General features: G+C 33.5%; 2 protein-coding genes across 4 annotated transcripts in view; one reads left to right on the top strand and one right to left on the bottom strand.

Annotated features, from left to right (window-relative positions):
- The window catches only part of FUCA2 (alpha-L-fucosidase 2), a 29,862-nt gene extending 23,523 nt beyond the window's left edge, over positions 1-6,339 (top strand). The window contains exons 7-8 of one of the 2 annotated variants that reach the window (XM_054254481.2): positions 4,027-4,080; positions 5,463-6,339. In XM_054254481.2, coding sequence (XP_054110456.2) covers positions 4,027-4,035 — 9 coding nt within the window. In that variant the 3' untranslated portion in view covers positions 4,036-4,080; positions 5,463-6,339. The remainder of the gene's footprint in view (positions 1-4,026; positions 4,081-5,462) is intronic. The other variant, XM_035296890.3, reaches the window with a different exon arrangement.
- PEX3 (peroxisomal biogenesis factor 3) overlaps positions 1-16,935 on the bottom strand; it is a 34,529-nt gene that overhangs the window by 1,789 nt on the left and 15,805 nt on the right. For both annotated transcript variants that reach the window (XM_002747096.6, XM_035296891.3), the window contains 8 exons: positions 16,360-16,403; positions 14,971-15,095; positions 14,604-14,670; positions 14,442-14,496; positions 13,720-13,888; positions 11,613-11,683; positions 7,269-7,391; positions 2,901-2,997 (listed from right to left, as the gene is read on the bottom strand). In XM_002747096.6, the coding sequence (XP_002747142.1) occupies positions 2,901-2,997; positions 7,269-7,391; positions 11,613-11,683; positions 13,720-13,888; positions 14,442-14,496; positions 14,604-14,670; positions 14,971-15,095; positions 16,360-16,403 (751 nt within the window). The remainder of the gene's footprint in view (positions 1-2,900; positions 2,998-7,268; positions 7,392-11,612; positions 11,684-13,719; positions 13,889-14,441; positions 14,497-14,603; positions 14,671-14,970; positions 15,096-16,359; positions 16,404-16,935) is intronic.

The raw sequence follows: 16,935 nt of genomic DNA, 5'->3' as shown, positions 1-16,935 counted from the left end.
AGGCATGTCCTAATCTCAATCGATACATGGTTAAATAATCTCATCAGAGAATCTGATGTTATTTAGTTTCAAAGTATTCAGTCAAAGTGTTCAATGAAACATAGGTTTAGATCAATGTTTCCCAAACCAGGATTTGCAGACATGCTTTCAGAGGCCCAAGAATTTGAGGGGAAAATTTGTGTTTTGATTTCTATGAACATGTAAAATAAAACTCAAACACATTCTGGATTATTTGGAAGATAAAACATATAACCTACTATTGTTCCTGATTTTAGGGCATTTGTTTATGTTCTTATTGGTTTTAAATAGTACTGCTTTAAGTGTCTTGTGCTAATGAGAAAAGAACAGAGGCGGAAAATTTTTCAAATGAAGGCCAAATCATGTAAATCACATGATACAAATGAAGCTTTTGGAACAGTTACAGTAGATTAAAAAAAATACTAGCAAGTCAGCTTTAGAAAATGCAGGCTGAATGCTCAACAGCATGGACAGTAGCAGACAGGTCCACATTAACTTTGGCACAACAAATTATTAATAGTAGCCATCAGTCATATTATAGTACAATCTGCTTTTCATAGTTTAGATTCTACTTAAGTGCTTTGGTTTTTGAGTTACAAAAAAGCTCTAATCTTAAGGAGCTTGTTGAGTTTTTAATTTATAAACTGAAAATAATTTTAACCCTGGAGGACTGTCATATATGTGTGCATATATATATATGTGGGGTGTATGGACAAATCTGAGAAACCTTACCATTGTAGTGCAAAAGCAGCCATAAACAACACATAAACCAAGGGCATGCTGTCACCCAATACAACTTTCAAAAGCTGGTGGTTGGCTGGATTTAGCTCATAGGTCATAGTTAATTTACATCAGCTTTATAATAAAGACTTCAGGCTGTTCAAATACTGTATCCTGATGAAGCTTCCAGGATGTTTTCAGTAGTCTGAGATAAAAATTACGTATCACAGGATTGGTTCAGACTCATAAAAGCTTTTTCCTTATGTTATCTGAAAGCCATCCAAAATAATTTATCTCCTGCTTATGTTATTTGAAAGCTATTTGAAAATAATTTGAAAAACTGCCTCTCTCAATTGTTTTCTGATTTTCCCATTTACTAACTTTACCAACTATACTACCATCCTAGTATCTGCTACCACAGGGGTCAGCGAAGTATGGCCTGCAGGCCAAATCCACTGCTGCCTGTTTTTGTATATAAGTTTTATGGAAACAGCCACACTCTTTTGTTCATGTATGTTTCTGACTGCTTTCACACTGCCAGAGCAGAGTTTAGTAGTTTTCGCAGAGAATGTGTATGTTACATAAAGCCTAAAACATGTACTATCTGGCCCTGTAGAGTCTGCCAACCCCTGTTCTACAGCATTCCCACAATAGGCTTTCCTACATACCACTGAAGTTGAAGTAGTCGCAGTAATTCAAAAGGATTAATTTTATGTAAATTAACATTCTAATCAAGGCAAAGTCTTTACAAAAAGATAAGTGGAAATAGTAGAGCATATAAGAATTTATAAGAGGACCACTTGGTATTTTAACTCATAGAAATTATAGTTAAAAAATTAAACTATAATTCTAATAGCCTTGTCAATCAATGGTCTAGTATATACATTTAATATACATCCAGTTACACCAAAACACTTTACTAAAAATTAGTATCAATGGCGTTTTGACTATACTGAAACATTTGTTTTTATTATTATATAGATTTTAATAAAAATGTAGTGCATAAAATTATTTAAACATGAAGACTGATGATGTTTTATGCTTGGTTATAATTTCCACTCATCTGTCAAAATGAACATCCTACTGGCCAAGCCAGGGATTTCTACAGAAGAGGACAAAAGTAAAGGTTAGGTTTAAATGCCCAAAGTTATGACCTTTTTCTCACACTGATATACATGTGAAGCTTAAAATTCAGTAAAATGAGATCAGCCTTATTCACTATTTCTTCTGCAATATGATTGGCCAGCTCTTATGGATGAGAAAGATGACAGAAGTCTGAAGAGTCCAGTGAGGGAAAATGTGCATGTGAAGGACAAGCTGATGACACCACAGTGAAAGGAAGAAACAGAACTCAGTCTCAGTGCTTTTCATGTTCCCAGGAGTAAAATGTCTACAGAGAGGATACACTGCATTGTCTGAGACAAGTTACACTAAGAAGATGCCAGCTTTATGCTTAGGCCATAGGGTCTCTTCTCACTGTACACTACTACAGCAGTTTGCATTTGGCACTGCAAACAATTTTTTAACTTATAACACAGTTTCCAAGTTTGCACATGACTCAGAAATTCAAAGTTATTTTGTTTATAATATCTGTCTTAGTGAATTACTGAATTACTCGACGAATTACTGAATTACTCAATGCATTCTAAATGGAAATGAAGAAAGAAGATGAAGTTATAAGTAGTCTGATAAAATGTTTAAATGACCCACTGTTTATGCAGCTGTTAGTGAGCATATTATCGATGCACTATAAACAGCTACATTTTATTAATCACTAAAATGCCTTACTTCTCCACAAATCTTTTTAGTTTTCCTTGCAATGTGTGGAACTGGATCCTTGATCTGCCTCAAGGCTCCATCTTCTTACTAGCACAGCTTAATGCAAAACATTCAAGCTATATAAATTCAACTGACCACTATAATATACCTGGACTAAAATGCAGTCCAGCAAGTGCTGGACTACAACATGGAGAAAGGCACTGAAACTTACCCATTTGCTATGATTCATTAGCACTCTCATGGGACACTCTACATGTAGTTTCACGTTCTGTGTTTTTTTGAAAAAAAAATCTCAGCAGAGAATGTAACTTTATGTTAGACAAACACAACCACCACTAAGAATACAATTTGTTTTTAATAACACTCCCAAGCTTTCTTCTTACCTGAACAAAATGACTAGGTGTTTCACTGCAAACTGAATGGATCTGTCCATTTACTATCGGAATTATCTTAGCTAAAGGCAGGTTGACACTGGAAAGACTGAAAAATCATCACAGTAATGATTATTTTCTGCAATGACCTCACAGGAATTGAACATCTTAATTATAAAAGTAATACACAGCCACTGAAACATATTTTTGGAACTCTATTAAAAAGGAAATAAAACACAATTCTATCACTTAGAAGTAACAACTCTAATTGACATCATGACCAACTTCTTCTGTTTTTTACACGTATCTTTCCTTAGGTGTTTCCTTCCTTAATTGATGTGCAAAAGTCCTGTATATAATTCCATTACACTCATGTATGATATATATATATATATATATATATATATTGCAAATACTTCCCCCATATATTTGCATTTAATGTTGATGATAAAGCTTATAAAAGCTTATTTGATCTATAAGTTAAAAAATTATACAGTCAAACCTATTCTTTTCTTTATATAAAGTTCTTTAGTTTCATTCTTAGAAGTACCTTCTCCATCTTGAGGTCATGTAAAGATTCACCTGTTTTTAATCAGTTCATTTGTTTTTACTTGGTATATTTAAATGTTTAAACATCCTGAATTTTATTAGTCATTGTACAATGACTAATTGTTATTAGTCTTACCAACATTTACTTAAGAATAAATCTATTCCCCACAATCATTACTAATATCCTAGATTTTTTTAGAGTTACTTCTGGATTTTATATTCTATGCCACTGACTTATCTATTCTTTTATGAATAAAATTATTTTAATAATTATACCTTATATTACATATTATACAGGGAAAGCATATTTATTGCTCTTCTTTTCCAACAACTGCTTAAACACTATCACTCTATTATTCCTCTAGATTACCTTTATTATCATTTGTCAGGTATAAGATGAAAAAGGCAACCATCCTCCATTCCCCAATAGAATTTTCATAGTATTTTGATTATATTTATAGATTAATTTTGGAAAGCTAATTTTACACTTTTTAGTTGATTCTCTTGAGTGTCTAAGTATTAAGTCTGTCACATTCATATAACAACAGCTTTTTCTTCTCCCTTTTCAAAATTGATATCATTTTTAAAGATTGCATGAATTTAACTTAGAAAACCAACAGTCAACTAACAGTTTATTCAAATGGTAAGTATACTCAGTAAATTATCTATTTTCCTTATTTTTTCACTGTCCAAAAGTAAAAGTTACCTATTTTCAAGATATAAGTATATTAAAAAATCAATAGCTTTCCTGAATTGGATCTCAAAATTGGTCTTCTCCTAGTCTTACTACATTAGATAGAATAATAGAATGATGCTGAATAATCTGCCAATAGTGACCAATCTTACTATATTAGATAGAATAACAGAATAATGCTGAATAATCTGCCAATAGTGACCAATCTTACTATATTAGATAGAATAACAGAATAATGCTGAATAATCTGTCAATAGTGACCATCTTGATAGTGTTTTTGAATTTAATGGAAATCATTCTAGTTTTACTATGAAGTATATTTGCTTTTGATTTCAAACATTCTTTTTTATTGATTTATTTTTTTAAGAGACAGGTCTTGTTCTGTCACTCAGACTGCATGATCATAGCTCACTGCAGCCTTGAACTCCAGGGTTCAAGCAATCCTCTTGGTAGTTTTTAAAATTTTTGTAGAGACAGGGGATTTTGCTATGTTGCCCAGGCTGGTCTTGAACTCCTAGCCTCAGGCAATCTTCCTGCCTTGGCCTCCTAAAGCATTGGGATTACAGATGTGAGCTATCACACCTGACTCAAATATTATTTATTATATAAAAACATATTTTTTTATTTCTAGTAAGAGGTTTTATCCAAAATAAATGTTAAGTTTTATTGAAAGTCTTTTCAGCAACATGGAAGACAATGTTTTTTATCTTATTAGCTTATTAATGTTACAGATTACCAAAATAGCTTTTCTAGTTTTAACCCTCCTTACATTCTTAAACCTTAATTAATCATAGTGTTGGAGAATAATTAAAAATTTGGAGAAAAATTAAAAATCTACCTGATATTAGACATTATTGAACACTTGGCTTTACCACTTCCTAGCTGTTCAACTTGAAGTTATTTAGTTTTTCTGTGTCTTAGTCTCCTCACCTGGAAAATGAAGAATACTAGTACATATTTCCTAGGATTATTTTAAGAATTCAATGAGATACATTCTGAAAAATACCTATCATCAAACTAGCACATGGAAAAAGTATTAGCTGCTATTATTATTGCTATGTATTTCTGGATTTCATTTGCACTTTTGACTTTTAAATATCCATTATACATTATATTATATGCATATGTAATACATATAATACATACATGTTGCATATACATTTTATATACATATAAATTAAGACCTTTATTAGTTTACATCATTTTTCAGTTGATTCTCTTCAGAGGTCTGGCTTATTAATTATAATAAACATAGCTAATGTACTTTGTGTCTTTGCCAATAGTTAAAAACCTTACTTCTGTCTTTTTTTTTGTCTCACTCTCTCACCCAGGCTGAAGTGCAGTGGCATGATCACAGCTCATTGCAGCCTTGACTTCCTGGGCTCAGGCGATTCTCCCACCTCAGCCTTCCAATTAACTGGGACTACCATGTGCTACCATGCCCAGCTACATTTTTATATTTTTTTTGTAGAGATGTGGTCTCTCCCTATGTGTCCCAGGCTGATCTTGAACTCACGGGCTCATGCGATCTGCCTGCCTCCACCTCCCAAGGTGCTGGGATTACATGCCTGAGCCATTTGTTTTTTCTTCACTCACTATGATGGCTAGAACTTTCACAACATATTAAACAATGATGATAATAGGCTTGATGGAAATGTTTCTAGCATTGAATTGTGAAGCATGAAGTTGGTTATTCAAATGAAATAGAAAAACATAGAAAATATCTGAGTGCCGTGTGTGAGTAAAGAAATATGAAAGGGCACAAGATAGTCTTTGACTTTTGAGAGGATGCTTAAAATGTAACTGACGAATAAAACTCCAACTCGAGGTAGCACATGTTGTGTTGTTATGTAAAAGTTATATATAAAAGTGCAGATAATAGGTACTATAGTTCAGAAAAGAAACACTATCATGGCTGATGTGGTTGTAGTATAATTTTTACTGTTCTTCAGTGTACAAAATCAAATATTTATTTATGTTAAAATAACCATTACAATTATGTATCACCACTTGGGAAATAATGAATACCTTGCTATGTACAGGTTATAGTAAAATTTTACTAATTGGAGCACCTTGATTTATAATAGTACATGGGATGGGTTTTGAGCTAAAATTTATTTTTGTATAACTTAAAACATTTGTAAAAGATTTTAGAGTGAGATTTAAATCACTTCAGAAAATAAACTTTATGGCTCTAAGCATTCCAAAGGCTCAATGTCAATGTCAAATTATTGTTTTCTGTACAATTAAAGGAGGTTCTCAGAGAATTAGGTAAATAACTTCTGGCCCTCTGTATTTAAGGATTAAGTTGGATATTGCACATACATATTGCCTATCATTTACTGTGTCCCCAATTTAAAAAAACTGTTTTAAGCCACTTCCTATAGGATGGATGTGTCTCAAATTTTAATGAATGAGTTTACAGTCAACATTGATTTAGTATCCATTATTTTCTGAGTTTGATATAAAAAAACTGCCAAACAGAAATCCTTAAAGAATGCAAATTCTAACATGAGATCAAAGATTCTCATGTTGGGATAATAAAGATATTAAAAAACTGTAAGATATGTTATGGCATACATAAAACCCTGATTTAGTAATAGTTATAATTAAAATCACTAACAATTGCAATAGCTAAATATTTCTAATACTACGATAAGGACTGGAAATAAATACATTTAAGTAGTTGTACAACTATAAGGGGCTAATTAATCAAATGAGGATCTATGCCAAAAATGCCTGGTTATTGTAAGGATCAACGTATTGAATTGTGCAGACCAAAATGGCATGCAGTAATGGAATAACATTAGATAATGCATTAAAATTTAAGTACATTGTCAGTTTTATATTTTAAAGAGTTAAAAAAAAACCAATAATTAGAATTCGACTTATAGAAAGGTAATTTCACAATTTAAGTTCTTCAATATAGTGATGTTTTTGGAAGAATGCACGTTTTAATACTGAAACAAACATTAGCTTCTGCTAATGAAGACATTGTTGGTTTAACAGAGTTTAATTTGTTTAAAAAATGAGGCACTCATATTTACCAGGTTTGTTGTTATCTGAAACAAAAAGAAAAGGAAAGCACCATTTTTTAAGAGCATTCATTAGTATAACATTTTTATATGTCATCTTACCTATTCATAGAGTTACCATGTTGCAGGTCCTGTTCAGTAGGTCGAAAGAACTCAGCCATATTGTCTAGAAGTCTACTAAAACCTCGGTTTAAACAGGTATTCAAAACTGTACTAAAATCTGGGCTATATAAAATAAGAAGTATTAGTTACTTTTTAGATTCTCAATGGAAGAGAAAACAAATTCAATAATAATGTGGCTACCTTTGAAAGCCACCAACATTTCTAGTCACAATCTAATACTGTAAAAATATATCAAGGAGTCAATCTTTAAAAAGTATTAAAAATGAGCTCATTTAGCACAACATAATGAGACTCTTCACCCAGTTCACCAGATTTTTTTATACTAATCAGTACTTTGTATAATGTATTTTTTTAAAAAAATCAATATAGTACTACTATAATTTTGAGGAAACTCTTGAATTTCCTTACAGTCATAGGTTATTGATTGTCTTTACATCCTCAAGCATGATATCCAGTGAGATGAAAATATTATTGTGTACAGATGAGGAATTGATACTTGAGAGATGGAGAAACTTGACAAAAGGTATGTGATTAGTAAATTGGGGAGCTTGAATATGAGACCAGGGCTCTGTGATCTTAATTATACTCTCTTAGTACCTCACAAAACTCTTTAATATAAAGAACAATATATAATGATGCTATGAAACCTACAAAATATCTAGTTATATTCAAGTTTCTTGACCAGAGTGTGCATGTAAGTGTGTCTACCTTTTCTCCTTAGTCATCTCTCTTTTTAAAAGCATTTTAATGGCTTTATTGAAGTAGGACTTAGCAGCCATAAAATCCACCCATTTTAAATGTACAAGTCAATGATTATTAGTAAATTTGCATAGTTGTGCAACTATCGCTACAATCCAATTTTAAAACATTTTCATCACCTGTTATGCACATTTCCAGTCAATCCTCATCTCACTCCTAGCCCCAGGTAACCACTAATCACTTTTGGTCTGTATAGTTCTCTGGACATTTCATACCAACAGTCATACAATATTTGGTCTTTTGTGTCTGGTTTCTTTCAGTTAGCATAATGTTTTGAAGGTTCTTCTATACTGTAGCATGTATCAATGGCTTGTATCCCTTTTTTTGCTACATAGGGCTCCATTGCATGAATACATCACATTTTATCCTTTTGTTAGTTAACAGAAATCTCAATTGTGTCTACTTTTTGCCTACTGTGAATAATGCTGCTATGAAATTTCTGAACAAGTTTTTGTCTAGAGATGTTTTCATTCTCTTAAGTAGATACCTAGGAGTGGAATTGTTGGTTCGCGTGGTAAATTTAGGCTGAACCTTGTTCTCTTTTAAAGGTAATATAGTAAGGTTCCAAGAAGAAAAAATGATTAAGGAGATGGAAGCTGAAGAAATGGAAACTGAAGAAAAGATTATCATAGTACCTACTTCCTAGGGTTACTGTAAGGTTTGAGTGAGTTAAGATAGGTAAAGCAGTATAGAACAGTGCTTGCTGCATAAGCACTCAAAAATGTTGATTTCTATTCTTCTTAATGAATTCATTTAGGCCAATGAAGAAATGAGAAATAGATAAACTTGCTTCCTATTTCACACACAGAAAAACAGAAACAGAGAGAACTTCCACATACTTGTCCCACCCATCTTCCCACTTACATGCATCTGACCTGTCCTCAGCCATCCCTCCTTGACTCCTAAATTATTTTACTGTGTATTGAATCTCATTCCTTTCTCCGATTCAAAGTTGTTTTTTCTTAAAATTATCCTGCTTTCCGACATCAATTTATGCCTCTCCTATCAATTCAGTAAATACTTACTGAGTATCTACTCCATGCAGGGCACTGTTCTAAGTGCTCAAGATACACTGGTGAACTAAACAGATAAAAATTACTCATTTCACGGAGTTTAGTAGAAAGGTGTGTATAAAAAAATGTTAAAATCAAAATATACTGGCTTCCACGTTCCCCTTAAATACTATCCTATTTCTTCGAATCTCTTAAAGCAAAATGTTGAAACATGTCTATGCTTGGTCTCTGCTAAATTCAAATTCTTTTCAGTTAGGTTATCTCCACTCCTCCTCTGAAACTTCTCAACAAGATCACTCAACAACTCTATCTTGACACATCTGATGTTATTTCTCTGTCTTTATCTCCTTTGGCCTTTCAGAAGCATTCATCCCAATTAATCATAGTCTCCTTGAAACACTGTCTTCAATTGTCTTCCAAAATACCTCATTCTTTTGGTGTTTCTTTTCTTTTGCTGGCAGCTCCTGCTCAGTCTCTTTTACTGGCTCTTCCCCCAATCCCAAACTCTAAATGTTGGAGTGCTCTATGACTCAGTTGTCTTCTAGTCTCTATCTGTTCCTATCCCCATGTCTTTAAATGCCATATATAAAGTGATGACTCCAAAAGTTATATTTGTAAACTAGCTCTTGAATTCCAGACTTGTGTATTCAATTGCCAATAGGCATGTCCACTTGGATATGCTTAATACTGTCAAAATACAAATGGCAATTCCTATTTCCTCAAATGCTCAGCCTCAATACCTAGGAGTCATCCTTGCCTCCTCTTTCATAACCCACATCAAAAAATTCTACAAGTACTACTGGTTCAACCTTAAGCCTATTATTTAATCACTTCTTATTGCCACCACGGCTACCACCCAATCCAAGCTACAACTGTCTCTTGATTAGGCTACTTCAACTCTTGAAACTGGTTCCCTTCTTCTGTTCTTATCTCTTTGTAGCCAACTAACCATAGAACAATGAGATCTTTGTTCAGAAACACAGATGATGTCGTTGCCCTGCTTAAAACACTCCAATGGCTTCCTATACATTAAGAATAAAAAACAAATTTCTTATCATGGACCACAAAGTTTGACACATTCTGGAGTTGCCATGTATCTCTCCAATCTCACATCCCTATTGCTTTTCTAATTCACCGTGCTCCAGCCAACAATGGCCTCCTTGCTATTCCTTGAACAAGCCAAGCGTTAGGATTCCTGCAACTGTTCTTCTGCCTTGAACTGTATTCTTCTGGGTTATAAGGTTCATTTCCACAGTAGATTCAGGTTTCTGCTCAAATGACATCTCCTCAAAGAAGCCTTTTCTGACCAACCTATTACAAACAGCATCCCTGGTCACTCTCTAACCCCGTAACCTTCTTTGTGCTTCATCAACAAAGTTACATATACTTGACATTATATCAGATTTATTAGTTTATTATTTTTCTCTCCCACTAACAAACATATTCCAGGAGGGATGAAGACCTAGCATTTAGAACAGTACCTAATATACCACAGACAGCCAATACATATTTGATGAATCATTCATTCAATGAAAGAAATGAACTAAGCAAATGAAAAAATTTTATTTCTATCTATGAAATGTAGAAATTTCAATCCAGACAAGCTCCTGAGGGTGAAGGACTAGGGCTATACATTTGGCTTTAACTACTAGCATGTTAAAGTAATGGGAGTACAAAACATTGCTTGGGAGGCAGTTGCCAATGAAGTAAGAACAAATACATGGGAAATACTGATGGCTTTTTTTGTTTTGTTTTGTTTAAGACAGGATCTTACTCTGTCGCCCAGGCTGGAATGCAGTGGTGCAATCATGGCTCACCACAGCCTCAACTTGCCAGGGCTCAGGTGATCCTTCCACTTCAGCCTCTTGAGTAACTGGGACCACAGGTGTGCACCACGATGCCTGGCTAATTTTTTTTCTTTTGTTTAAGAGATGGGGTTTTGCCATCAAACCCAGGATGGTCTTGAACTCCTAAGCTCAAGCAATCTACCTGCCTCGGCCACCCAAAGTGCTGGTATTACAGGCATGAGACACTGCGCCAGGTTGGGAACACTGATGTTTAAAGGGAAGACAGAGATAGAAAAATCTAAGAAATGATGTGAAAGGTGGGAGAAAAATTAGATTATACTGTCATGAAAGTTATGTGAGCAAGAATTTCAAGAAAGACAGTATCAAATATCAGAGAAAGGTCAAATAAGAACATCACAGATTCACTGGAAATGGCAAAAGATCTCTGATGACCTTCTGCAGAGCTTCATGAAATGATGTGGTGGAAATCTGAATAAGGAAAAAAGTCGACATTCCTACTTAGAAAAACAAAAGATAGAACTCGATGAATTCAGACAGTAGAGTTAGTAGCTGAGTCACACCCTAAGAAATCCCTGCTTCCCTCCAGTTTGAGTAGAAAATGCTGTCTAAAGGTGGGGGAACAGTCCAAAATTTAATTTTAATATAATATTATACTGACTATGTTGTTCAAGAAAAACTAAAAAATAGTCACAAGTACATTCAACATACGCACACATTTTTCCTGTTATGTGAAGTATACATACCTTTCCAACATGTCTCTAGTTTCATTGAGAAGTTTAATAGTGGTAATGTCTCGAGGAGAAAGTCCACAGGCCTATAGAATTGAAATGTCACACTTTAGGTTTTTAAACATTAGCACAGCATCATGATGAAACTAATCACATTCATAAAATAAAGAATTCAGGAAATCTAAAAGTCTATGTTCTATCAACAATAAAAAAATTAGACTAAAAAAACGCTGTAATGGTTTATGTGCGCAGATAAGTAGTATTTAAGACATGAGTAAAAGTAAAATTATACTTAGTAAGATCTTTGTTTATCTGGCCCTTCTTGGATAGATTTCTAGCATAGTTAGACAAAGAAGAAATAGGTTTTGAGTTTACAGAGGTCTGAATTTGTTTTTAATTTAAATTGAATTTTATAATTATTATTATTTTAAGACAGGATCTCACTCTGTCATCCAGGTTGGAGTGCCGTGGCATGATCATAGCTCAGACAACCTCGAACTACTGGGCTCAAGTGATCTTCCAGCCTCAGCTTCCTAAATAGTAGCTAGGACTACAGGCATGGGCCACCATGCTAATTTTTAATTTTTTTTTTGTTTTTGGTAGGTATAGGGTCTTGTTATGTTTCCCAGGCTGGTCTTAAACTCCTGGCCTCAAGCCATCCTCTTGCTTGGCCTCCCAAAGCATTTTCTTTTAAGAGACAGAGCTCACTGTGTTGCCCAGGCTGGAATGCAATGGTGCAACCATAGCACACCACAGCCTTGAACTCTGAGCTTAAAAAATCTTCCCTTCTTAGCCTTTTGAGTAGCTGGGACTATAACCATGTACCACTATGCCCATTTGGCTGATTTTTTAAATTTTAATTTTTGGAGACAGGATTTTGCTTTGTTGCCCAGGCTAGTCATGAACTCCTGGACTCACATGATCCTCCCACCTCAACCTCCCATGTTTTTTTCTTTTATCAGTATACATGTGTGTCTTTTTTCATCAATCTAATCTGAAACTCTATGTGTCCTTTCAATCTTAAATTTCAGGTTGTAATTCAGTTCAGTAAGATCTGGTCCATCATTTTTCTCTTCATCTTCTTTCTTTGAATTGTTTTCTCTGTAGTTCTGTTTTGAATTCTGAAAACATAAATTGATTTAGAGTCCTAAAAATATTTTTTAATACTCTTATTGTGTCTCCTTGAGATTCTATTTTATAAGTTTTCTCCTGTTTCATTAATTCTGTCCCATCTGTTCTGTTTGATCAGTTTTTGTCTTTATCTTTCAAGTTATAGGGTTTCCTTAAACGGAATGCAACATTTTTTTTTTTTTTTTTTTTTTTTTGCCTACTCATGAATGTAGGATCTCTCAGCAGCCAAACAGGTTCATCTTTGAGGTCTCTGGGAGTGGAAAATCCTTCAGGCAATGAAAACAAGGCATTCTGTTCTAACAGTGCCTCTATGCTGAGGTATGGCATAGGGGTCTCTCTGTTCTAAGGCTTTTCCAGTTGTCAATTGAGAGCTGTTCTCCCAATTACAAAGAATGGGTATAAGCCAGCAGACAAAATTTTTGGATTAGACTTTGTTTCTCAAGTGGATGACTATAATGTCCTCAGTCCATTTTTGTACTGCCATCATTAACTTTTTTAAAATGCAAAGGTGATTGTGTTACTGGACTGGTTAAAATCTACCTTTCTTTGTGTACAAATTGGAGTTCAGACTCCTTATCTTGGCATACAAAGCTCTTTATAATCTTGCCCTGACCTTTAGCTCTATGTTCTGATACTTGATCTGATACAAAAATATGTGTAGCCACACTAATAGAATTTGTATCTTCAGTTCCCCAAGTGTAATGGGCAGGTCTTACTAATTTTACATCTCCAATATGTATCACTCTGTCCACTGTTGCATACCTAATAATAAAAATGTACTGAATATCTAAAATTGTCACGTGCTTCTAATTAGAAATCAGTCATAATGGCAGTTTGTTTTAAATATTAATGGGGTTTTATTTCAATTATTGAAATATATACCTTTCAATTACTTACCTTTCAAGAGACTCAGAAATTGAAATTTCAAGACAGAGTAAAATTTTAAAAGTATAGAGTAACTGGTTTGATTAAATGGTTATGAATTAAGCACCTGCACTGCTAATGGAGTTTCTTCATCTGGCATCATATAATGGCATAATAAAGATTTGGATCCATCTTTATTAATCCAAGAAGAAGACTTATGCTGTTCAACGAGATTTCTGATTTCTTTTAGTTTTTGCTCCAAGTCCAAAAGGGACAAAGAATGTTTAAGAGAAACACTAGAAACAGAGAAAAGGGAATTGGGATAAATTAAAACTATACAACACATCCTATATACACTCTTTTCTTAACAGGCTACTGTCTAAAATCCTGTTTCTTCTGCTCACACCTGTAACTGCTGACTGGAATAGAATGGATTAAGAAATCAGCCACCAGTTAAGAGCCATTATTACAGAGCCAAGAAAAATATTTCTGTGGATTTCATAAGAGAATTCCTACTATAATTATAGATATTACTAGTATAAGTGTGAGGTAAAAGCCTCGGAGGCAGATTTTAAAGTAGGTCTCTTATCTCATGACCCAAATATTTCTGATTTGTATGGCAATCAATCAATAAACAATGAAATATTAAAACTTTCCCCTCTGAATACAAAGGTTGATACTGATGAAGAAAATAGATCCCACAAGGCAATATCCCAAGTTGGTATCTGATTAGATTACAGAGTTTCACAAACCACCATTTGTCAAGTCATTGACTTCACTAGAACAATTCTAATTTTCTTTCATTCATCAGAATCAGGAAGTCAGAAAAGTCAAAGAAAAATGCCTTACCTTCCTAAAATCTTCTGCACAGCTTGTTTAATGACAGTGATCAATTCTGTCAGGCCTATTAAAGAAAAAGCAAACTTAAAAGCCTTGCTTAGTTTAAAAATTCTTCAATAATACAAATAAATGAACTAAAATTAGTACAAAAGTCACAAGTAAGAATCTTACCATCTCCAAGAAGGTGTTGAATACTTGATAAATATTGCTGTTGGACATCTGGGGGAGCAAGAATTGTCTGTACAAAACAGAAATAAGGTTAAATTATCCAAGTTTTAAACTAGTAAATAAGTAATGTTTTCAATATAACTTTAGCTGAAATTTTTCAAGATCCAAAATGATGGGAAAATAATATTTTTTAAAACAACAAAAATTCTACTTTCCAAAGTATAAGAATTATTCATAATACTAAAAGTTCACAATCACATGAAATATAAAAAAATATTTATTTCATAGAAATTGGTATCAGGATAAATTAAGTTAAACTTTGAACCTCTTGAGGGAAAGGACAATGTCTATTTAAGTCTATTAAACTTACAGTGCCATTTTTGCCAACTGCTGCATTATCCAGGTAAATATATCCACCAATTATGTTTAACTGGACTCGCAAAAGAACAACCAACATACAGGTACTGTATACAGCCACGATACTTCTTGTGAAACCTTCATAGAGAAAAGAAAACCACTTGGTACTGTGATTAATATACATGTGTAAAATCATGAACCATTGCTATGGTTATTTTTTCATAAGATGACTTTTGAAAACATATTTATAACTGTTTCAGGTATAAAAATATATCAATTCAGAAGATTTCACAGTCTCTCCTTTTAAATAAAAAGTAGGTATGATCCCTTAATTGAGACAATAACCAATAAAATATATTAGGTGAAAGAGGTATATATTATCAGCTTAGAAAGGAAAACAAGGAAAAGTCTGGGAAGCACAAAGCATTGCAGCTTCAGAACTCTTACTTGTCAACAGACCTATTTTCAAGTAAGAGAAGAGGGCTGAGTGGAAGGTTAGGAAGAACTCTAGCCTTCAATGGCAGCTTGAGGAGGATGAGTCTGTTTAAGGAGTGGAGAAAGGTACAGAAAGACTAGGGAAGCTTGGTAAAACTGGCTTCTCAGTAGCCTAGGACAGACTGTTCAAAACAGAGGAGAGAGTGAAGGTGTTGACTAGTGAAGGTGTTGACTGTTGCCCAGAGTTCTAGCAGGAGGAAAATGTCCAGCAGATTTGGCAACACAGAACTTGTTACTGATGCTTGAGAGATCTGCTTGGGTGGAGACACAGGTGTGGAACCCAGGCTGTAGTGCATCAAAGCATGAGTGGGAGTGATGAGAAGGAAGGGAATGTAGAAATCTTGGTCATGGTCATAAGGATTAAGAAAAAGTACAAAAGCTGAAAGAAAATACAGGGAACTCGAGACATTTAATTTGTTTTCAAATAGGCAAGGCTTAAGCAACATTCTGTTGACAAGGATTAGTAGAATAGATGGGAAAATGAGAATAACAGGTAGTATGAAGTTCTGAGACAAGCAGATATGTAGGCCCTGCTTTAGGTTTTTGTTTCAATTTTTTATTACTAACAAAAGTTTGCAATACAATATCAAAGTAAATTTACTATCTGGATTGCAATAAAAACTTCCTTTAAAGTACATTAGAGATATCAGTACCTAATAAAGACATATGTAGTCTACGACAATTTTACCTACCGTCATCATAATAACAACAATAGCATTACCACTAACATTTACTGGATGCTTTCTATGACCAGACATTGATCTACTTGTTTTACCCATATTATTTTATTTAATCCTAACAACGATTCTAAAAGGCAGGTAAAGAAGAGTTATCCTAATAGAATGCACAAAATTTCACTGTATAAATATTTTATGGATGTGCTGTCACACAGAATATGCAGGCTTACTTATTATCTTCAGATCCTCCCATATTTCTAGCTTGTTTGAAGGCCTAAAGAACAAAATTAAAAAAAATGAAAATAGTCTAGATAATCTAATAGAAAACTCTAAACTTTATAGATGTAGATCTTTTAAATTAAAAATAGCATAGCATAATTGCAGAAAAGCAAGCCCACAAAATACAGTAAAAAAAAAATTGTAATACCAGTAATCAATAACAACCACTTTCACTAGTACATATTTTTATAATCTTTTTCTTGAGTGTATGTATACATATATCATAAAATCATAAAGGAAAAGCAGAGGAAATGTTTCTTTCCCTAACTTGATGTTTTAGAAATAATGAAGCAGGTCCTATAATCCTTAAGGTAAATATGAAGTCTTTTTGTTTTATGATCATAAACACATGAATTTACACATATATTTCACATATTTCACGTTTCAATCCACTGCAGTTATTATCTCTATCGATGTTCAAATTACCCATCTTTCACTTCTGGAAGACTATTTACATTGGCTCCTGAATGCTTTTGATTTATATAATCAATCGTTCATTAGTCTTTTATAACTTTCACAGTTTCTGA

The sequence above is a fragment of the Callithrix jacchus genome, chromosome 4 (genome assembly GCF_049354715.1).
Source record: "Callithrix jacchus isolate 240 chromosome 4, calJac240_pri, whole genome shotgun sequence".
Lineage (NCBI taxonomy): Eukaryota > Metazoa > Chordata > Mammalia > Primates > Cebidae > Callithrix > Callithrix jacchus.
The sequence above is the reverse complement of the archived record's forward strand: the minus strand, read 5'-3'. Positions and strand labels throughout refer to the sequence as shown.